This window comes from Haliaeetus albicilla, chromosome 14 (assembly GCF_947461875.1).
Source record: "Haliaeetus albicilla chromosome 14, bHalAlb1.1, whole genome shotgun sequence".
NCBI classification, from domain to species: domain Eukaryota; kingdom Metazoa; phylum Chordata; class Aves; order Accipitriformes; family Accipitridae; genus Haliaeetus; species Haliaeetus albicilla.
In genome coordinates, this window is record NC_091496.1 from 28,053,420 (window position 1) to 28,076,767 (window position 23,348).

Below are 23,348 nucleotides of genomic sequence, written 5' to 3' on the forward strand. Positions count from 1 at the left end.
TTAGATCAAAGTTTCTCTTTAATGGTGTGGCAGAAAGCGTCACATTTGCTAACTTTCAGTCAACTGGGACCTCCCCAGTTAGCCAGGACTGCTGATAAATGATTGAAAGTTGTTCAGTGAGCACTTCCACCAGCTACCTCAGCGGGTGGGATCCACCCATCCCTTGGGTGGATCCCATCCAGCCCCATAGACCTGTGTGTGTCTACATGGTGTAGCAGATCACTAACCATTTCCCCTTGGATTATGGGGGCTTCATTCTGCTCCCCATCCCTGTCTTCCAGCTCAGGGGGCTGGATACCCCAAGAACAACTGGACTTACTATTAAAGACTGAGGCAAAGAAGGCATTAAGTACCTCAGCCTTTTCCTCATCCTTTGTCACTGTGTTTCGTCCTGCATCCAATAAAGGATGGAGATTCTCCTTAGCCGTCCTTTTGATGCTAATGTATTTCTAGAAACTTTTTTTACAGTCTTTTACAGCAGTAGCCAGATTAAGTTGTGGTTGGGCTTTGGCCCTTCTAATTTTCTCCCTGCATAACTACATGACATCCTTGTAGTCCTCCTGAGTTGCCTGCCCTTTCTTCCAAAAGTCATAAAGTCTCCTTTCTTTCCTGAGTTCCAGCCAAAGTTCTCTGTTCAGCCAGGCTGGTCTTCTTCCCTGCCGGCTCATCTTTTGGCACATGGGGGTGGTCTGCTCCTGCATCTTTAAGATTTTCTTCTTGAAGAATGTCCAGCCTTCCTGAACCCCTTTGCCTTTTGGGACTGCCTCTCAACAGACTCTGTCAACCAGGCTCCTAAACAGGCCAAGTCTGTCCTCTGGGAGTCCAAGGGAGCAGTTCTGCTGACCCCCCTCCTTCTCCAAGAATCGAAAACTCTATCATCTTGTGATCACTATGCCCAAGGCAGCCTCCAACCATCACATCACCCACAAGTCCTTCTCTCTTCACAAACAACAGGTCCAGCTGGGCACCGTCCCTAGTTGGCTCCCTCACCAGCTGTGTTAGGAAGTTTTCTTCCACACACTCCAGGAACCTCCTGCACTGTTTCCTCTCCGCTGTATTGTATTTCCAGCAGACATCTGCTAAGTTGAAGTCCCCATGAGAACAAGGGCTAGCGATTGTGAGACTTCTCCTAGCTGCTTATAGAATATTTCATCTGCCTCTTCATCCTGGTTGGGTGGTCTATAACAGACTCCCACCATGATATCTGCCTTGTTGGCCTACCCCCTGATTCTTACCCATAAACACTCAACTGTATTGTCACCATCATTAAGCTCTGGACAGACAACACATTCCGTAACATACAGGGCTACCCCACCACCTCTCAATCCTTGCCTATCCCTTCTGGATTAACACGTGTGAATCATTTGAGTTAGTGAGTTTATAATATTGTAGCCACCAGTAGATGAATGACTTGGGTTTGGATTTCATTTTCATCATCTCCACATGGAGTTATGACTCTGTTTTCCTAATGACTGAGAAAAATTGCCAAATGATGAGGGGAAAAATTCTGGAGACTGTCTGTGTGAAACAAAGATGATATGGATAATAGGGAAAATATTTCATGCCTTTCACTGCTCGATGGAAGCAGTAGTGCAGCCAGACATAGATCATGGACAGATACTCGCTTGCAGCCCCGGCTGTGTGGGATGACATTGCCCCAGCAGTTCTGCTGATGGAAGGAGGCGTATGAACTCTTATCACTCCAGACAATGGCAGCTGTTTTAGATAGAAGCGCTTTCATCAACTGTGTTATCAAATTCAGCTGAAATGTCTACCTGTGGTTTTAAGTTGAGTTTACTCACCCCCTTTTGAACCCTCACACAATTCTGAACTTTCAGGTGTGTTGGTATTATTTTTTCATTACCAGCTAAGTTAGCCATTCATGACCTTTTCTCTTGGGTTTGGGCCTTATCATTTGAATTCACACTTTTGTGAATAGACTATAAAAATTTAACTATATTTTGAGGATAAAGTTGAACCACTGTTTGAAAGTTAGAAGTAATCCTTGATGTATCTCATGTGTTTGTGTCAAACTGTGGTTTACAATTGTGATTTTTCCATTAATGGTATTGATAACCTTATAAATTGAAAAGATTACCACCAGTTTCATGCAAGTTATTGACGTCATGTACACAGCTATCTGAAATATATAAAATATGATAGATATGAATTTCTCATTTGTTAGATTATTTATTAGATTATATTATATTCAGTGGTTACTATTTCCTAGAATTTCACAAAAACAGTAGTCTAAACCATATAACAGCCTTATCCAAAGTCCACTGGAGTAAGTGTAGGAGTCACATTGACTCTCAATTTTTTTATATCATTCTGCTTTCATATCATTTCAATAAGCCAAATTCATTTACATGAATGTAGGAAGTAATTAAATATGTGTCTAGAGCTAATATGAGTTCACTCTTGTAATATAGTTATACTAGCCCTTGAACAAAGAAAATGCGAAGGTAAAGCTGCAGTGAATTCTGTAATACTTGTCAGTTTACCACTCTGGAATGAAACAAAGGTGCTTAACGGGCAAATGCGCTTAGCATTCAAATCCTGCATATTAAACATAGCTTGTTCTTGAGTAATACTCAGCTGAATTCCAAACATTCTTTTAAAAAGTATTTTCATTGAGAGATCAAATATGTAAGCAGATTTTCAAAACTGACTTGCTGTTGTGATTTCTAATGGTATTTAGGAATTGTCAGTTCTCCTAAGTAATAAACCTCTACTTCAAAAATGAGCGTGTTATTTATGTGCATTCAGAAAGAATCCTGATTCCTTCATTTCATCATAGGTTATACAACTGGGAGAATTTAACACAAATTAGGTTCTCAGATAATTTAGTAAAGTTATTAGTTAATTTAGTAAAATCATTATTTAAAAATAAAACATTTAAAATTTCAGATTTAATATAAATATATAGCAAGCACTGCCATGGAACAATTTCACACTGAGCATGTCACTGGAAAAGTGTCTCCATTCAAAACAGTTTGTGGTGAAGCTCACAGTCTCTACAAGAAAAGAAATGATCAGAGCCTAAAAAAAGCTAGTTCCCAGCAGATCTATGGTTGGTGTCTCAATGACCAGCCTGAAAAACTCCAGGGTGTTTCAGGATCCATGGGTGCAGGGCAGAACTGTAAAAACATGTTTTCTTCTCTATGAAAAAAAATTTTCTTAAATAATTCCTTATTTCTTTTCATGCTTTTCTGTCTCAAGTCAGTAGTTTTACCCACAATTTTCCTCACTTTTTTTCACCCACTTTTTCCTCCCCCCCTTTTTTTTTTTCCTTTCTTCTTGGCCAGGTGGACCCAAACTCAATTTCTGAGTCCTTGCGTGTTGGCGGCAAAAGAAAAAAAATGTCAGCACAAATTTTGTATGCATGATAAAATGAAAAAAAATATGCTGCTCTCACTGCCTTAGAAGGCAATAAGAATACAAATCTTTTTTTGTGAATCTGGACTTGGACTCTTTTTATACAGCTGTTTTCACATGAATGTACAGAAATGTATAAGATAATCATCAATGCTGGAAGGTTGGTTATATGGTCATAGAAACTAAGCAAAATCTGAAATGTTCTTTACTAAACTTTTACACATTTTACAGTTATTTCAGATATGTAAAATTACTTAAGTAAAAGTAATATTTGCGTAATTATCTGGAATCCATAGAAATATACTTTAGCCTTACTTCTCTTTAAGTGCATTCTATGGGTTTATTTAAATAATGTTATATTACATTTTAGAAGGTAACAAGGGTAATGGTATACATTATCGTATATGTTATACATGTTAAAACCATTAGGTTATCTGGTTTATCCCGACAACAGCAGAGTTTCTTTCCTTAAAGCATATTCTTTGATGTTCTGTCCACTCTAATTTTAACTATTGCATCTATATGGGTCACTGAATCTTTATACTGCTAAACCAGCTGCAGTATGAAGTGCCAATTCAGAATTTAGTGATGTGGTTAAAAAATCACTGGGGAGTAGGTCAAAACCAGCAAGGTTATTTTTACTTTCAACCTAATTCATGTTTGAAATGCAGTTGTGGTATTTCTGTTATTGGAAAATATGGTATAGAAGTGATCGAAAAACAGACGCTGGGAGCCATATCCTGCCATCACTCTGCATCTGAAATCCACACAAAGGGCACTTAGAAAGCTGCTTGTGGAACAGTGGCAGACTGTGATGCTTCATTTTCAATTTTACTTAATACTACATAAAGGTAAGCTTTACCTTTAGACACATATACACAACTACTTCTAAAGAACACCAGACATATTCAAAAAAGTTTGCTCTTTGTATTTATGGTTTTTTTTAATCTTTTAAATCTTTAACTTATTTTAATATTTTTTTTTCCTTATTCTTCTTTCCTCCCCCTACCCCTCAAGCTATCTAGCAGCATTTTGGATATATATAACAGTGACCAGGGAATGGCACCAGCTAATATGGGTCTCACAAATGCTTCCTGCCCAGCTAATCTACCAGTAAAAAGGGAACTCACAGGTAAAAGAATGCTGAGATTTTAGTATTCTATAACTGCAGAAGTGATGGTGTTTCTCTTAAAAGTTGAATAAATCTTACCCATGAATAGATGTCTATAATTAAATTCCTGAGCATTTTGCAGTTTGTAGTTTCATTTAAGGAAAGGAACAAAGACCAAGGAGAAATGTTTTCTTCTGTTCTCCTCTTTAACAATTCAGAAACCATATTTGCCCCCTGTTTTTTATGAACATCTTGCTTCTAATAAACCTAATTATTTTAGGAAACATAGTGGATTCTTCCACATGTTGGCTCCTGATCAACAGTATAAATAAATTATCATCCATTAAATTTGTTCCAGGGTAGAACAAATGGTTCTTTTAAAACCTTACAATAAGGCTATTCAAGGTAAATCTATATTAGTGGATTAACAACTTTAAAAGTTACATTCAATTAATCCAAAGAATGCTAACAACCATGTACAGTTTATTAGTGTCACTCAGAGGAAACAGTGAGTTTGTTCAATATCTTACAAATCTGATTAACTCTTGCATTATGGGATACACAAATCCACACACATTAGTGTATTGTAAGTTTTATCCTGATGTAAAATACAGCAAATCGGAGAAAAATACCCCTCCATGGCATTTCTATGTTCTTAAATAAAAAATGTGCAATAAAAAAATCTTAAGGAACCTGCCAGACTAGCTCAAAATTTAGTACTGGTAGAATATGGATTTGCTTATGATCTTGTTTAATAATAAAAAGAGTAATGAAGTAAAAAGACTAGAAGGCTGTTCTTTGTGACAAGAGGCCATTTTGAAAAGGTGAAAGAAGTACTGGAATTGCAACTTAAGGACTGTTTTAATAAATGTTACTTTCTGTCAGAAGCAGATACACGAGCAATGGCAAAGGAGAGACAAAAAAAGGATAACCACAATCTCAGTAAGTATATGTTCATCTTCCATCTCATTAAATGGAATGTATGGGGAATGCAAAAATAATATACATGAGCTACCACATGTCTGTTCTTCTTCTAGATTACCATCTTACCAGGGTAATCAAATTGAACTCAGTCTGCAAAATCAGCCAGCCACAGAGATTTCTTCCCTGAACTTAATGTCTTTCACTTTTGTCTTTCAAAATACTTTGCATATTGTAATGAATTTCTTTTCATACCATCTCCTGCTACTATGTTTTCATTCTACAGTTGTGCATGTATCCTGCACACTTTACTTGATGTTGTCTCTGAGAATTACAGTGTAAAACAGACAAGAAAGGAGGCAGATGATGAAAAAACTAACAGTGAAAATACGGAGTTCATACCTTACTTCCTGAAGCACCCAAGCGAGAGGCTATATCTATGGGTGATGGGAAGGAAAAAAAAATTACAGAGGGTATCAGACAACTTCTAAACACTAGTTAAGCACTTAAAGTTGTGGAAATTGTATGTCACAAAAGGAGATCAGGGCAGGACTGGGTGAGACTCACAGTGCTCTGACTCTGCGCTGATACACACCCCCCCAACCTTTGAAGGCTGGGTTACACTTCTGTCTCCTTTACGGACAGCAATGCAGCCATGTACGGATGTTAGGCATTTCAGTTCTAGAGGAACAGTCAATTTAGGCTTAGAACATAGTAAAATTCATAGTTCAGTGTCTAAATATTAAATTTATAAAAATAAACAACATTTTGGTTTATCCAGAATAGAAAGAAAAAACCAGTTTTTATTGCTGAAAGAATGCCTACAAAATTAGGCAATTTTTCCCTTTAAAGAGTAATTTGAAACAAAACCCCTAAAGGATTCTTTTTGGAAAGTGTTGAATATAGCAATTGGATTTTCCAGTTCTCCTTTCCCTTTTTCCAGCAGAAATAGTCTGGTGGCTGCACTCAGTGATCCTTATGAGTCCCTTCCAACTTGAGATATTCTATGATTCTATGAATTTAAACCCAAATTGGTAATTAGTTAAGAGCTGCTATTTATATCTTTGTTGTCTTATTTATATCTTGGTTCTCTAGCTATTCTGGTAATCTTAGAGGGATTTATGGCTTTACCTGCATGAAATTATACCTGGAAGTATACATTCACCTGCACAATGTGCTAGCAACCACCATGGACAACTTTCTACTACTTAGACTTTCCAGAAGGCATCCTTTTTTCTGTCTGTGCATTTTTGTGGATTACAGACAGACCACGTGTATTTTTAGGCCTGTTGCTAGCACATCTTCTCTGAAGTGCCAATGGAGCTGCTGCCTGTCTTGTTTGGGCAGGAATGGGGAATTTTTGCTGGACTAGGAAAGGTGGTGGGTAGGAGTTGTCTGGAACTGCAAGGGGAAAGACAGGCACACGCATACATTGGGGGTGCCAGGTCTTACCATTGCCTCCATTGGTTATTTTGGCTCTGAGTTTATCCTTCCTGAACACAGAAGACATGTCTGAGAACTGTCCCTCACCGCTGGCAACTGAGGTGAAGGCTGAATGCCAGGATGATAGCGCGCAGACACGCCACATCTCTTCTGGTTTGGCTCCAAGTGTATACTTCGGAGTCTCTCTGGCAATAGCTCTACTATCTGATGGCTCGGACATATTAATGCATTACATATAAAGGCTTTATTAGTGTGATTTACTCTTCTATGAGTACCTTTTTTTTTAGAAAGAGTCTGTAAAATCAGGTTTTGAAACTTGCGGAGAATTATACAAACATTCATGTTTCAGGTTGAATTAAGGTCCACATTTTACAGAAATGTTCTTGTACCTTCTCATACCAAGGAAGAACTAGAAAAAAGTTCTTTCTGAAAGGTTAGATCCTCAATGAAACCATGAAAAGGGATTTAGATTTAAGAAATAGAACCCCTTCTTCATGTAACAGCAAGAGTGTAAACCATTACTAAATGTATTTCATTGGGCATTTTTGGTTTTTGTTTTCCAGACAAAGAATTAAAGATGTAATACTTGTTTGTTATATGGTCATCCTGCTCACATAGTTTGAAAAATAATTTTCTGGTTTGTCTTTGGTATAATTTGATACTTGAAATATTATTGATAACTCAGGATGCCACTGGACTGTAACAGACGTAAATCAGGAAAGCTTTACTGAAACATGTTTCTGAGCTTCAAAATTTCCCCCCTAATTCATACTGGAAGCTTCTTTTCAGGAAAAACTACAAAAACAGAAAGAAAAAGAATTCTATAAGTGTCCACTTGTAAAGAAATTTTTTTCTTTGCCTTGTTTTATTGCCAAGATTTAGTTGACTACTTTTTGATGAGTATCTTGCAGAGCTTTTCCACAGTGTGAATATTAATCAAACAACAGCTATTATGCCATATGACTGTATAGTTAATGCACATTCTTTAACTCCGCTTGCCCTGCCATTATTTTGCCAACATAACTGAAATACATCTTTTAAATTGTTTGGTTGCTATGTGCTTTTGTACACTGTGTTCTCCTACGAGATCCAGCACGTTCATGCCAATGGAATGCAAGGGGTCACTTAACAGTACACTCAGGAGAATTATAACCCTGTCTCCTGAATATGTGAATCATGACTACAAAACCCGAGATGCTTTAATCTGTTGAGTCAAATTCCTGTTTCTAGAGAGAATAGACAAGTTAATGCGTCTCACGGAGGCAGAGCACTTCATCAGGGTAAATAATAACACCCAGGGAGCTCCCTGAGCTGGAATCACCTAGAGAAGAAATAACTGACGGCTGCACAATCTTAAGAGCCTCACACAGACAGGAAGAAAAAACACCTTGGTGTGTTGGAAGAAGTAAAGAACTAAAAGTGATCTATGTGGTGGGGCTGAAGTGGAAGCAATATGCTCGTATGACTGTGAGAAGGTTGAAGTCAGCTTAGGAAGACCCACCAGGCTGCCCTTGGCTTTACGTTTCTAATTTAGCTCTACTGGGCTTGTCGTACTTATATTCAAAATTAGGACATCAAACTTTTAGTGCACATCTCCATACATGGATGAGGGGAGCATGTATCCATTCTGCCCGTGTTCTAGGCTGGCCAGGTCTGTTCTGGCAGACTACAGCGGCATTAGTGTATTGAGCCCAAGGTAAGGTCTTCCAAGAAGCAAGGGATAAGAGAAACAGCAAAATGCAATCCTGGTGACAGACCAAAGCTGAATCCTGTCCATTCACTGAGGTTTGGATTGAGTTAAAGTACAACGTGGAAGGAGTGGACAAAAGTGTGAGGTCACACCAGTAGAACAACACTGCTGGTCTCACACTGACCAGTACCACAATGGGGCTATGTTCTCGCTGAATATACTTTCTATGTCACAATTATATACAAGAAGCTCCCCAAAGCAATGAGATGTCCTTTGGGCCTATCCACTAGAAAATGTGAAGTTTCCACATGTAAAAGTAGCTGGAGAAAAACTGGTGAGAAAGCAGAGGAGAATTCTCTGTAAATTAGTGAAATGGGAGGCAGAAAGATGACGGAGCCTTTTGTACAGAGAAAGATCACACACTCCGGTTTGGATAGTGGTACAATGCCAATAAAGTGGACTGAGAGCACAGAGAGGGGGAACTAATTTTAAGAGGCTTATCTTCTCCTTTTTCATTTCTAACTAAACTTTTTTAGTTTACAAGTAAACCAAGATACCATATCTATTTTTTCTTAGGAGAAGCATAAACACAGAATTTTTTTTTTATTGTTTAAATTATGCTTTTCTTCATCTCCTGTGTGTTTTAGAAGTTATTGTAAACACATCTGTGCTGTCCATCACCAAAGGAAACAGATGTGCTGGGGATGAAGTGTTTCTGGGACACAATCTTTCTCTGTTTCAGTGAGGCGATATGGTTGCCCTTATGTCCTCTCTGTGGTTTGCAATGCTGACAGCTGTAGATAAGGGATAGTGAAGCTGTTAACTATGATCTGTAGCAGGAGTTCTGCCAAAATATGAAATGTTGGATGACTTGTCTTGTGTCCCTGTTGAAGTCATCATCAAAACTCCACTAAGCTGAAAACTCTGTTGTGTGGGAGCAGGGTGGAGAAATAATATAGAAACATCAGAAAAAAAGAAGCGTTAGCTCAGTTTAGACAAAACATGACTATTTCATTCTCTAGGAGTCTAGCTGTAAATGAGGGAGGAACCTACAGGTAGGGTAAGATACAGAGATGGTACTAATCGTGGAGTTTGTCCTGAGAGTAAGTCAGAGTCAGGGAAAAGATCATGTTGGGACTTCTATTTGAGGAAGAAATGTTCTGTACATTGACTGACTCATTTTTAACTAATTAAAATGTTTTATGTTGAATTTCTTCAAGAATATTTCACCATAAAAATAGTAACTGTTTCTTTTTAACAGTTGAGAGAAGAAGAAGGTATAATATTAATTACCGAATCAAGGAGCTTGGCACACTCATCCCCAAGTCTAATGATCCGTGAGTTCAACAGTCTTTCCTATAATAATGTTTATCGTTTAAATACAGGAAAAAAAAGACAGTTGCATATACTAGCTATAGGACTGAGTAATGGGATACAAAATCTCCCATGCCGGGTCACTGGCTCAGATTAGGCTGTTAAAGTAACAAACCTTTGACAGAGCAAACCTTTTGGTGGCTGTTGGGAAAACTTACGTGAAAGGATAATAAAATGAAAGCAATTCCAGGATGTTTAAGAGAGACTGACACATCAGGGGAAAAAAACAAAAACCAAACAAAACCAAAAAAAAGATAAGGCAGACAACAGACAGTCCAGCTCTCTGTCCCTGGGAGCAATTGTGTGGTGTCTCTGGAGAAGGAGTGATGTTTTCAGCCCTTGCCATGGGCCCTCTAGTGGGATAAAACAAAATGCATGTTGTCACTGTCTGCCCTTTGCCTAAGAAAAAAAAATATCAGCTTAAGATTCTGTAGACTGAGCATTTTTTGAACGTCCTCCAGTCAGTGCAGGGAAAACAGTCCTAAAATGCAAGGCTAAAAATAATAACTGCTATAATAAATATCACTTTATACTAATACATATACTTACAGTAACAGAAATGCGTATTTCTTAAATTATACCTGCATTCCTTTAAAGCTTTTATTTGTCATCAATATGAAAAAAAGCTACCTCGGTAGGAAAGCCTATTGCAGGATTAGCAATAACAATTCAGTGTGATATTTAGTGCCGAACTTTAGCCTTAGATTTCTCATGTCACTCAGGGAAGCCTTAAGACCATGCGCTAGCATGATTGTGACTCACATAAAATTGATTATACGGATTTTCTCTTTATCATTTGCATGTCAATACAGACCTGCATGATACTTCAAATGAAAACATCTATTGATATTTCAGCCTTTTTTTTTTTTCCTTAGGACTAAGAAATTTTTGATTATATTAAGGATTTCTATAACAATGTAAAGCTGTGTGAGACTTACATAAGTACAGGGTTGGCATAACAAGCCACTTGGAGTGAAACCACCAGAGAGAAAGTTAACGTGCCACATCCATTTTAGAGGATTCACAAACTCGGCTCCTTCTACAGCATCCACCCAAGATTAAATAAATGGGCACGTTCTTGTTATTAATATAGAATTAGGTATTACAGCTGAGTTAAAATAAGAAGTGCTTTAAGTACCTAAATAAAGTTTTGGCCGCATGTGATCCGTTGCAAACACAGACTGGTAGAAGGGTTTTAATTTTGCTGGTGCATCTCTCAGTATTCAAGACCATTTGGGCAAATAATTGAAAGATTTCTCAGAAAAACAGTGGATGGCACTGTTGGTTTGCAGCTATAAAGCAATAATGGAAGCGAGTTATACTGCATTTAGAAATGGGCATGAGGTACAAATACCAGTTGTGATTTTTGATGGCCTACAGAGGTGTTTCAGTTACATGTTTTGGTCTGGAATCAGGCTTAGTTTATGAACTTACTCAAAACATTTATACCTAGAGCAAGCACTTAAGCTCTTCTTAAAATGAATGACCTGGACCTGTAATTTTGCTCCAGCAAGTGAATGATTTTACCCACAGATTTTGGTGGTGTTGCTTGATGAAAAAAATTCAGGTATAGATCCTGAAGAAAAGCCTTTTCTTGTGTTAGTCTGCAAACCCATGACTGAGTTCAACAGTGTGACAGCCCCAAAGTGGTTTATGTTTACAAAAGCACGAGGTGAACTTAAGTGTTTCAGGTTCTGAGGACTGCTGTCTTCAAAAGGCTGGTAATCAGTACTCCTTTTGAAAATAGGCCTATTTAAAAGGTTTCAAGTTGGTGTTAAGAAAAAAGAGGCATCAAAAGGTGCAGGACGCTTTTGAAAAACTAGGTTGTAACACAGCTTTGCTATAGCTTGGTGCCAGGCTAAATTAATCCAAAGTGTAAACACTTTTTTTTTTAATATATTTGTAGGTGGAAAAACATAATTTGACCATGTTGTTTTGTTGGCTGAGCAGGTCAAAATTATTATTTCTTTCTGGTATGGTCCTGTGTTGACAAATCATAACTCAGTGTCCTTACCCTCTCTTTCAGTTCTTGCTTTTTCCTTCCTAACACCTTACTGTGCCCCCAATCTGCCCCCTTCTTCTTTGAAAGAAGATGTATCATCTCTTACAATACTTTATCTGTAACATTTTATCACACATAGCATTTTCACCTCATATATTGATTTTAGAAGATTCTTCTTATAGTGGGAACTTAGCTGTAAAAGGAGAAACCTTACTGATGCTTGGACTAATGACAGTGAAGCAAATCAGCCTTTGCATTGAAGAGCAAATACTACTGTAACTAAGCCATTGTGGTTAGCATGCCTGTCCCAGATGGCTTGCTTCAAGAAGATTACATTCAGACTCGGGAACAGAAAAGGACATTTTTGATGCTATTTGGAAACCTTTTATGATTTATATTTCTTAGAAGTGGTGTGTGGGGTTTTTATTTCACTTTTGTTTTGTTAGTTATATAGTGAACTTGTTTGGCTCCTGCAGAGCTTCCACAGGGACTTTCTTTTGACTGGCTTAAACCCCTATTCTCTTCACTTCTTTTTTTTTTAATTTAATGATGAAAAGTGTGGATTACATTGCTTAAATGAATGGGTGTTTAAAGTTCACTTCATCAGCATTAGAAAATGGAGATAAGTATAAATTGCAAAGAACTTTGACTCTTTTGTTTCATTTTCAATGCTTAGATATCCAAGTGGTAGATGATTCAGAATGCAAAATAGTTATACAGAATAATTCAAAAATAGAATTTAAAAAAGGCCCCAAATACCCAGTCATATTTAGCTGAAAAACTCATAACCTGTTCCTTTAACTATACCTACCTTTCCATTCATGGTTCCTTTGTGTTCAGCCTTTCAGAATCCACCTTTTAGGTGTGGTGGAGTCTGGAAATGCCTACGCAAGAACTGTTTTATGGTAGTCAGACTAGAATTGTCAGAAATACTAAGAAGAAAAAAAAAATCTTTCCTTTAAGAATTCTAGTCATTCTACAGAACTGGGGTGTTAAGAGAACCACTGAGGATTTGGGCAGAAGCAGTGGGTTGCTCTCACTCTCTCCTCTCTGCATCTGCCTGTGCCTGACCTTCTCTCTGTTGTCTGTGGGCAGACCTGCTAGCAGCCAGCATGGCCACGTTTCTTGGAAAGGAAAAACTTGCATACACTCATGCTATTATAGAGTGGAAACTTGCTGCCTCTTTCAGGAGAACAGACTTTGTGATTGTGCAGGTCATCAAAACAAGTGCAAAGTCCTTCAAAGTATTTCTCTGAGCAAGCATAGTTCACAGCCAATTTCTCAGAAATAGGGAAAGAAATGGTCTGCAAACATAGTTTCAACATCACAAATGTATTTGTTATTAGTAACTGCTCTGTGGCTGGCAAACTCTGTGGCTATCGCCCTCTCCCAAACTCTGTTTGCGTTAATTAGTTTTAATCTTAGATGATCAGATGCTCTTATCCTTCCTAGAGGAGTTTGAATCTCGGAATTAGACCTCCAGTGAAAATTCGTTTCAACCTATGAGAAAGAATATCACTACCATATATGTAAAAATTCAAACTATCAAAGCAAAATGAACTAAAAGTAAACAATATCACAAAGGTTGTCAATTATGTGTAACATGAATGAATTTAATCACAAAAAGATTCCAAATACAGTCATGAATATATAGCTTATTCATATGTCAATCAGAAAAACTAACCAAAAATATTTTTGTCTGAATTTGGTTTTGAATTTGTAATATTTTATAACTGATATGAAATTGTTTGTGAAATCACTATGAAATATTTGCCGAATATGTGATACATGCATATTTTTCTCCTGCTGTTACATGTCTTAATTGTTTCCATTTTGCCAGCTATGGATTAATTTCTCATTTCTTAGTGCTACATTTTTATGTTCAGACCATCAGTCCAAAACTGACTTTGTTTTGTCTTGATTAGATGCTAGGAAGAGCTGACCCCCCTTGCCTAGGCAGATTGTGTTTCTCCAGAGTTTATGCTATATATATATAGCGCTTTTCAAAGTTGCCATGAAATGTCCTAAATCAGTCCTTTTCACTTGAAATTAACCAAAAACCTAGTGTAATTCTGATAGCCGTGACCTTGCCTTTCAAAAGCTATTAAATGCAAATGTTTAGCCATCTGAGATGGCAGTGGAGAGTCCCAGTCTGAAATGTTGTTGTCCTCCTAGCTTCAGCTGCTCCTATCGATTCAGGAGCGCTCTAGTGCAGCCAGACAGGCACCTCTCTGCCTTTCACACTCCACAGCAATCCAGGTGTAAATAGGGACCTCTCAGTATTTCACCAACTTTCCAAAGAGGTCTGAAGAAAACAAGATTATAATGTGGTGATGGCAGTCAAACATTTGTCCAGAAAACAAGCATTATGTGTACTAAAAACTTCCTTAACCTTTGAACATAGGTATCCCACACGTGAGGAGGAATTCCTCTGCTGGGAGGGAGTCCAGGGGATGCTGGCAGGGAAATGTTCTGTCCTCCCACCTGGGCAACAAGTACAGGGAGAGGAACGAGGAGACAGAGGGACTGCCAAGAGGTGATTCAGCTGTCATGAGGGAGACAGGTTCTGCTCTTGGCTCCCAGTCCCACCTCTGCTTTAGTTTTTTTGACCAGGGAATGCCTAAATGAGAATACATTCCCACTTCAGCAAGCAGCCTCTGATGTTTTGGCTTTGCAGACAGCAGGTCTGAGGCAACAATTATTTTCTTTCTGACATCCTCGCCTTCTAATCCCGAAAGCTGTGCATTCCTAGCTCACATCACTGAGACGAGGGGGGGTCCCAGTGTGCTGGAGTCCCATGGTTTGTGTGCTGCCCAGAGAGGACAGAGATGTGGATTCGAGCTCTCTCTGATCAAAAAGCTGGTTCTCCCAAATCTCTAGTAAATGATCTAAATTCTAGGATATGGTTAAACACTGTGATGTTTTATCACAAATAATTTTGCATATTCTTCTGAGCATCTTTAAAGCTATCAACTCCATAAGGTTTTATCCCTAGTACAGTGCATCAGGAAAGGCCAGGTGGTCTGGGTCCCTAAATCCTGTACCTGCCTGGCTTTTGCCCTATACATTCAGTAGGAAGACAACTGCCTTGGTGGAAGTATCTAAGCATGCTTAGCCTTGGGGTAAGGGTGCAAAGTTCCTTAGACACTTAGGCTGAATGTAAAGCATAGACACTTCTGCAATGAATCCACTCCAGATCACAGTTTTACTCACCACAGGTGAGCATGTGAGCGGGAGTGAGTCTCACTAACTAAAGCAACCAAGGAATAATGGAAGGTGATGATTGCCTGGAGTATAATTTATATTTCTTTTTGACTCTATAAATGCCAGTGTATAAGTATATGTATTTGGAATAGGTACTAAAAAAAAAAAAAAAAAAAAATGCACTAAAGTGGTTGCTTGTCACTCCCAACCGCAGATTCTTACCGGTTTAAATAGCTTTTTCTTTCTCAGGGTTGTTTTGTAGGACCAGAACCTCTGCCAATCTTCTGCTTGGTCTAAGCCATCTTGCATTGAAGCGGATAGTTTCGATAAACCCTTTTGTCTATATATTTAATGCAGCGGGCCCACCCTGTAACATAAACCTTATTAGAAATTAAACATTTTCAACAAATTTCATTCTTGTCCCAAGGCCTTCAAGACCTTACATAAAGGAATACATGGAAAGTTGATAAATGGGTACATGAAAGTCCTTGAACAGATGCATTTGAACAAGTCTATTGCTGTTAGTAAGACTGCTTGTAAGATGGAAGTTAAACCGTGATTTCCTGAATGATGGACAGGTTTAATCTTATTTTTTGCAAAGCTTTTATTTTGAGTTGGCGTCTGTATGTAGCTGTGGATTTTAACTTGGTTTATATTGTTTCAAGATTTTTGAACGGGATTTTTGTCATTCCATACCCATTATGGTTATGAAAGTGTGATTTGTCTGGTCTACCATCAATGAGGAGTGGCATTCAGCACAGACCATTTTTTTCTCAACAAGCATAAAAGCAACCTCATTAGTAAGTCAGGTAAAAGGAGTAGTATATTCAAAATGATCTTTAAAAATTTAGGCTTAAGTCCTCAGTAATGTATATTTCCTAGTTCATTAATGCAGAAATACTGCACATAGATTTTAATCTTAGAGTTAATAATAAAAGCAATTTTCACTAAAAATATAAAAACTGTAATGGTAGAATCATGATATTGCATTTAGCTCTCCCACAAAAAGTCACTTTATTACTTTCTTTTGACACTTATTTTCATTCTGGGATTAATTTTACTATATAAGGGCTTCTTAACTATTCTATTAAAATTTCCATTCAGAAGCAATAATATCTAAGAGTGAATAATAGTCATGTAAATCATTATTTCATATTAATGTAAAAGATTTTGTAAGTTCTTATGAATTCTGCTGACATGCACAATTGTGAAAAGGTTATCTCTACATTCTGCAGTGATATGCGCTGGAACAAAGGAACTATTTTAAAAGCATCAGTGGAGTACATCAAGTGGCTACAAAAAGAACAACAGAGAGCCAGAGAATTAGAACACAGGCAGAAGAAATTAGAGCATGCTAACAGAAGACTTCTACTCCGAATTCAGGTTTGTATAAGAGCGTCGCCATGAACTACAAAGCTTTCTCAGTACTTATCCCTCATCAAATTTTATTAATCTATATCATTTTTCCCCAAATGGCATTTATTAAAAATGAATTGACTTTCCCTATTTATCGCTGTGTATATTGGGGAGGATGTATTTTTTAGATTTCTAGGAAATTCCTTTGATAATTAGACCTTACATAAAGGAATAAATGGAAAGTTAATAAAGTATTTGTACAAATAGTTTCCTTATGTATGTATTAGAGCCAGAGAAAGACAAAAAAGGAAGCAAAAAAAGTAAATCCCTGTGTCCCGATCCAGTGTCGGGCAAGGTTTTGATATGATCCCAGGAGCGAGATTAAGACACAAACGAGGTCAAATGCCGTATACCCAAAAGAGTTTTTATTATCAAAAGTATCGAAAGTGGAAAATAATAGCAATAGGATAGAAAGGAAGAAAGGGCAGAAATCAAGCAAGCAGATGGGATAGACTTGCAAGGATAGTCACCACCGTGGATCCAGCGGTGTCCCGGTGGTCCTCAGTCTTCAATTCTTCGGTGGTGGGTGCACACCACGGGTTGTCTCCACGTTTTTTTATAGGGCATAGTTCGATGATGCGTGCACATACGTACTGTTCACGCGCTGCAGGTTTTGTCTATCACATGACCTTCGCGTGATCAACACCAGAAACCTGTATCTTATCTCAAAGACTACAGTTTCCATGAGAATGGTAGTCTCCACATCCCTGCATGCATTGTCGGCTCCAGCCCAGTTTCCTCCCCTGGATGCCTCAGTGGGCTGGTAATCGTCCTTATGGACAGAGGAGTGTCCTGCTTAGGCCATCTCAGAGACAAAGGGCTCCAGATGAGCAGTTCACAATTCAGTCTCTCACATCAAACAATCCTTGAGATGAATGGCTTGAGATGACAGTCCAGTCTCTCACACCTAACAATCTTTGAGACAAACAGCTCAAGGTAACAATTCAGTCTCTCACAGCCTGCAGCAAAAAATCAATATCGGACACCAAATTCTCTTCAGTACTCTTATTTTCCCTTTGTAACCATTTCACATGTTACACTTCCTTGGGTGTTGTGTGCCATGTTATATCTGCTTGTGACATGAAGCAGCAGAATATAGCCCTGCATGGCTTGAAATGCAAGATTGGAATGTAGACACATAAGAAGGTGAAACAGATAGATAGGCAGAGAATCAGTCATCTTATATATGGTGATTTACACATAAATCTGTATATCATAAACGTCACCAAATAAAGTGTCTTCTGTTTCTCTGGAAAGCAGTGAATTATGAACTAGAAAGTTGCAACATTTTTCTCTCACCTTTATCGGGTTCATTACACAGTGGTTTTAGAGTGGCTGTCCTACCTCTTATGTTCCCATAGGACAGTTTCTTAAAGACAGGAGGAGAAATAAAAACACTGGAGTGGCAAATTTTAATAGATAACAATCTATTTTAAAACTGGACAAAATATATTATATATATAAATGTATAATTAATTTGCATGTACAAGCCACATACTTATTGCAATCTGAAGATGCCTTTTTGTCTTTTAAAGTCATTATCTGGTTGTTTTTGTTTGAACTGTTAGGAACTAGAGATCCAAGCGCGTGCACACGGCCTTCCAGTCATGTCTTCACTCAGTGCTGTTGATTTAGCTGCACAGGTCATCAAGCAACAGTCTTATCCAGAGGAGAACTCTGTAGACTACTCTCAACAAATGCCTCTGGCACATGGACCAAACTCTGATGCTTGCGATGGATCTACAGCCTTTTCTGATCCACTTTCACACTTCACGGATTTGTCCTTCAGCGCAGCTTTAAAAGAAGAACAACGGCTAGAGGAAATTTTACTGGATGACACGGTGTCGCCGTTTGGAACAGACCCACTCTTGTCCTCCACGTCCCCAGCCGCGTCGAAAGAGAGCAGCAGGAGAAGCAGCTTTAGCACAGACGATGGAGATGATTTATAAAAGCAGAAAGGGCCTCATACTTCTCTAAACCACTTGCTAAAAGACTGAGTTGAACATAAGCATGGTGTTTGTGCTTATTTTAAACATGAACAAGGAGAGCCACTGTGAAGAGAAGTTACTACATGACAAGGGCTTAAATCAGCCCTTACTTCACAAGAAAATGAGATAGATGGACATGAACTCATACCACTTTGCCTCAGATTCACACCCTCTGTTCACAGCTGACATTTGCACAAATCTTTCTTCACTGGGAACGTTTTTACTACCATTCCATGACTTTTTACAGCACTCTGAAAATGGTTACCACAAAAGGAAAATCCATGTTACAAAAGTGTATTCAAACTCTCTCTTCAATCTGTGTTCACTTTTCTCTGCTATAAGCAGTGAGTCATTTGTTAATTTCTTTTTTTTATATATAACTAAAAATCCTACAAAACATGAAGCAACAGGGAACTATTTAAGCTGGGAACTGTAAAGATGTTACAGGTTTTAAAATCTGAAAAAACAGACAGTAATGCTTTAGCACAAGTGAAGTGAGCATGAAATTTAAACTGTGTAGGCTTCTTTTTAAAAAGAGAAAATCCATTAAGCTTTTCATGGACTTCCATTTTTTAAAAATTTCATTTGTAGAAAAAGAACAGACTTTTAATATATATTTTAATGATACAGAAGAAAAATGGAAACTAACACAATGACAGAAACTCAAACGAACTCAGACAGAAAAAGATATGACATTTCAGCAGAAAGACTGTATGGATGTACAAGACTCAACAAAGGTACTCCATGTTACAATTAGCACAATTTAAAACAAGCACTACTGGTAACAGTGCTATGTCAGCTGCTTATTCCAAGAATATTCCAACTGTGTCCTTTTTTGTGTGGAAGAGATCAGAATCTGGAGACACAACACTGCGCTTCTGGACAGTGCTTTCCTTTGGCAGCACAGTAAGGTTTTTCCAAAGGGACTCTATCCATACGCATGCCTTTGATCCATTTGGAAATGGAGGGAAATGACAAGATTCCCATTTCATACACTTGAAACAAAAAGAATTTAATTTCAAATTTGGCTTTGGATTCACTACAGAAAAGCTGAAAAGGAAAACTTTTGAAACCGAAGGGGATATTCGGAAGTGTTGATGTGATGCACTGCTTCTCATAGCTAGCTTGCTGGGAGGGGGGTGTTCAGAAAACGCGTTTTGGTGACTCAGTAAAGGCTTGGCGGTTAGAGGGCAGGTAGAAGGCATATAATTTCTATATATAGTGAAATTCTGGAGAGTGATGTATGTTCCTGGAGGACATTAAGTGCAATCATCCTAATTGTAATATTAATACCTGGGAAAATAAGCTGGCACAGGTTCTTCATAGCTCTTCCTCAACCAAAGCCAAAAGATCACATTAGGGAGTTCTGTAACAATTCAAAATATATTTCAAAAGTGTGTATTAATTTTGCTGTCACTAAGCCTGTCTCATGCCCCAGGAGTGTCACAGGACTGGAAACAGTAAGAAGAGATTAAAGTGGATTGTTGTTTGCGTGAACGTTTTCAATTTATTTAAACATATTATCCAAGAACAGAGCAATTGTTTCGCCCTATCGCCTCTTCTGTTAACGGTACCTGGGTCCTCTTCACAGTCCTTATGGGGTTTGTGTTCCTCCAGGGCCGTAGCCCATTGCTGACCAGCCCAGCTAGTGTTGCAATAGTTTCTTAATTGGAAAGTTAGAAGTGGGATAATAAATTACATCCAGATGGCTATGAAAGATGATGGAGCATCCAGTTTCACAAGAATATTTAAGTTTTTAGGAAACTCAAGGATTTCTATGAGCCTGTGCAAGCTACTTGGATGTAAGCAGAACAGAGCAGAACTGATCTTCTTGTTGCATATGTGTGGATTCCCAGGCAGCCCAGCCCTCAGAAGAGGCTATGATACACTTCCACTGCTTGGTTAAAAATAATAACAACAACAAACAGGGTTCTGGGCATTTTCCTTTTCTGGTAGCATGGAGGAAAGAAATGGAAAGATGAATGAGTATTAACCAAAGGTAATTGAACATAGGGCTGATCAGCATTTTAATTTGAGTGCTTCTATAAATTAGGCTCATTAAAAGACGAACCACTTTGTCACAGTTTTGCCAAAGACTAGCTAATATTGAGATTTGAATACAAAATACGATGAATTAAGAGTAACGTTTATGCCCACATTATGTCTCGTGTATGATGCGTATTGTCCATTTCAGCTGATGAAAGGAAGGGATACTTGGTTGATATCAAATGCCATTTGTCCTTGTACTGCAGTTTCTACTACATTAGTTTTAAATACACCAGTGTGGATTGCTCATAATGGAGAAAAAGAAATTAAATATGAATGTATTACATGATTTTCCCATTGAACTTTTACATGGGAGTTAGACCACACTTCTGAACTATATTGACTTTAAATAACATCCTGAATTTCATCACTTTTATAAGCACTGTTCTAAAAAAACATTATAGTGCATCCATTAGGTTTTTTAAAGTTGATTTTCATTCTTCTGACAATTGCTTCAGTCTGAAGCACCAGATTTTTTTTTCTCTTCCTGCATGAGAAACTTAACAGAAGATAGTGAATGCTCCTTTTGCAATATTTTTTTGCAGTATATATGCAATAACCTATCATTAAACATGCTCAAGGTGTCTTCATTCACACAGAATCCCCATCTCCCCGTGCCCAAAACACTAAATGTATCCATACCTGTAGGTGTACATGACGGCAATGTTGTTTCACTACTATTACATTTCGGCTAGTAGGAAGTCATCATAATTAGTATTTTAGCTAATAACTCTAACCTGTGTTACAGCATCACCCTTGAAAGTGAATGGTGGTACAGGGTGCAAGAAACAGTAATCTAGGACGTTCTGGGGAGGAATAGGTGGTACCGAAGGTATTTAGGAGATAGGTGTGCTGGTAAGCGTATCCCAGCCTTTCTGGAGCAAGCACTCCCTCTCCCACCCCAGGCTGCCGTGAGGCTGCTGTGAAGCTGAGAGGACTGTTAGGGGAGAGCAGAGCGTGGTCCTACGGGCTTGCACAGAGGAAAGGGATCGCCTGACTACCGGGACAAATCCTGACCTCCTTCCTCAGGCAGAATTTCTTTCTGTCCATGCGAGTTTTATTGGAGTAAAATGTCGTGCAAGCAAAATACACTTTTTAGCTATTTCCTACAGAGATCTGTTTAATGAAATCTCATGAAAGAGATGCATAATATGTCTGTGGCTCTGGGCCTCGAAAAGAATTTAAAGACTTACAGAGTTTGACCTCAAGCAGGGCAGGGGGTGAGGGGAGCTGGCTATTTTTGTCAAGATGTATTAAATGAGAAGTTCTTGCATCTTTTCAGTAGCAGCTGTTCAAAGCTAGTGGACATATTGCTACAGAATACACAAAACAGTGGACAGATAATTACACAAAAGGAAAGGGAGTTGAAATATTAACATCCTGTTTAATTCATGAAATGGATATGCATACTATACTAAGAACAGAAACCTAAATTATTTCGTTGCGCATAGAGTGAATAGTGTGAAAAGCTACAGTAAGTGCAAACAGTTTTAACAAACAGGAACACAGTTGCTTTACATAGTAAAATAACTAAATATAATTCAGTCATTTAATCTTAATAAGAACATTGTTATTATAATACCTTTTGACTTTAATAGGGCTGTATATATGAATGGAGGATGTAAAATTATTGTAATTTAAAATTATGTTAGGTCTCTTAGATAAGTAAAGGCATTTACATTACTATTATGAGACTGTAGAATATTTTTATAATAATTGCTATTTTTCATTGTTAACCATATAGTGTCTTGTTTTTTAAGTCAATGTATGCAGACAGAATGTACTTTATTGCGCACTGTACATGCAATCTTTTTAAAATTACATTTTATACATGCTGGTATTTTATGTTTATTATATGAATACAATTAAAGGGCTGAAATGAAAACATCTCTTTATATGTCCCTTGTGAAACTTCACTATCGGGTCCCTCAAAGAATGCCATCACAAGATGATATAGTAACATCCGCTAAGAACATCTGAGATACCTAACAGACAAAACACTTCACAACTGCTAAACATTGAGTCCATTATGATACATCATGATCCAGTAGCCTCCCATTAATAAAAATAATTGATACATTCTTTAATATGGTCTCCTGCCATCTGCTTATTCCTGCTGCTAAGGCTTTGATTTATGGCAAGTGTTTTCAGAATGTTGCAAAATTGCTAGCAGGCACGATGATATCAGTTAAATCACTAAGAAGCTCTACAAAAACCTTTTAATGTACTGGATGTTCCCCAGACAACCTAGGATAAACAGAATACTGTATTTTAAGATGTAAAACATTTTTTTAAAGCTGATAATTAGGTAGCATTTGCCACTAAAAGATACTCTTACTTAATGAATTAAGTACCAATTTGGATGGCATTTTGAATTCCTAATATCAAAAGTGCTGCTTTCTTTAGAAGATATTTGGTGCTTTCTGTGCATGAAATGATGCAAAAGTTCTTGAGTAGTAATATATATTTCAGCTATAGTTTTGTAATAGTTCATTTTTTTCATGTAAAGTAAGGCTCATTGTTTGTCTACATCAGATAAACATTCTGTTTGTAATAAAGATGTTCTCCAGGCTTTTTTTTCATCAAAACATTAAGACACTCCTATCAGTCATAAACCAGAATATTATTATAAATATTATTTAAAGTTCAGTGATTAGCCATGGAAGGAAGCTTTGCTTTTTTTACATGTTTATTATGTACTTAGGATTTGATCATAAAATGTACTCAGCTCCTTTGTGAGGGACTGAGAGCCCTCAGTTCACTTTGAAGAAAGGC

At 37.8% G+C, this 23,348-nt stretch overlaps 1 protein-coding gene across 1 annotated transcript in view; it reads left to right on the forward strand.

Moving 5' to 3' along the window:
* Positions 1-23,078, forward strand: part of TFEC (transcription factor EC) — a 99,738-nt gene extending 76,660 nt beyond the window's left edge. Inside the window, exons 4-8 of the mRNA XM_069802100.1 lie at positions 4,396-4,510; positions 5,375-5,431; positions 9,805-9,880; positions 16,359-16,506; positions 18,108-23,078. Coding sequence (XP_069658201.1) covers positions 4,396-4,510; positions 5,375-5,431; positions 9,805-9,880; positions 16,359-16,506; positions 18,108-18,488 — 777 coding nt within the window. The 3' untranslated portion in view covers positions 18,489-23,078. The remainder of the gene's footprint in view (positions 1-4,395; positions 4,511-5,374; positions 5,432-9,804; positions 9,881-16,358; positions 16,507-18,107) is intronic.
* The last annotated feature ends 270 nt before the right edge of the window (positions 23,079-23,348 follow it).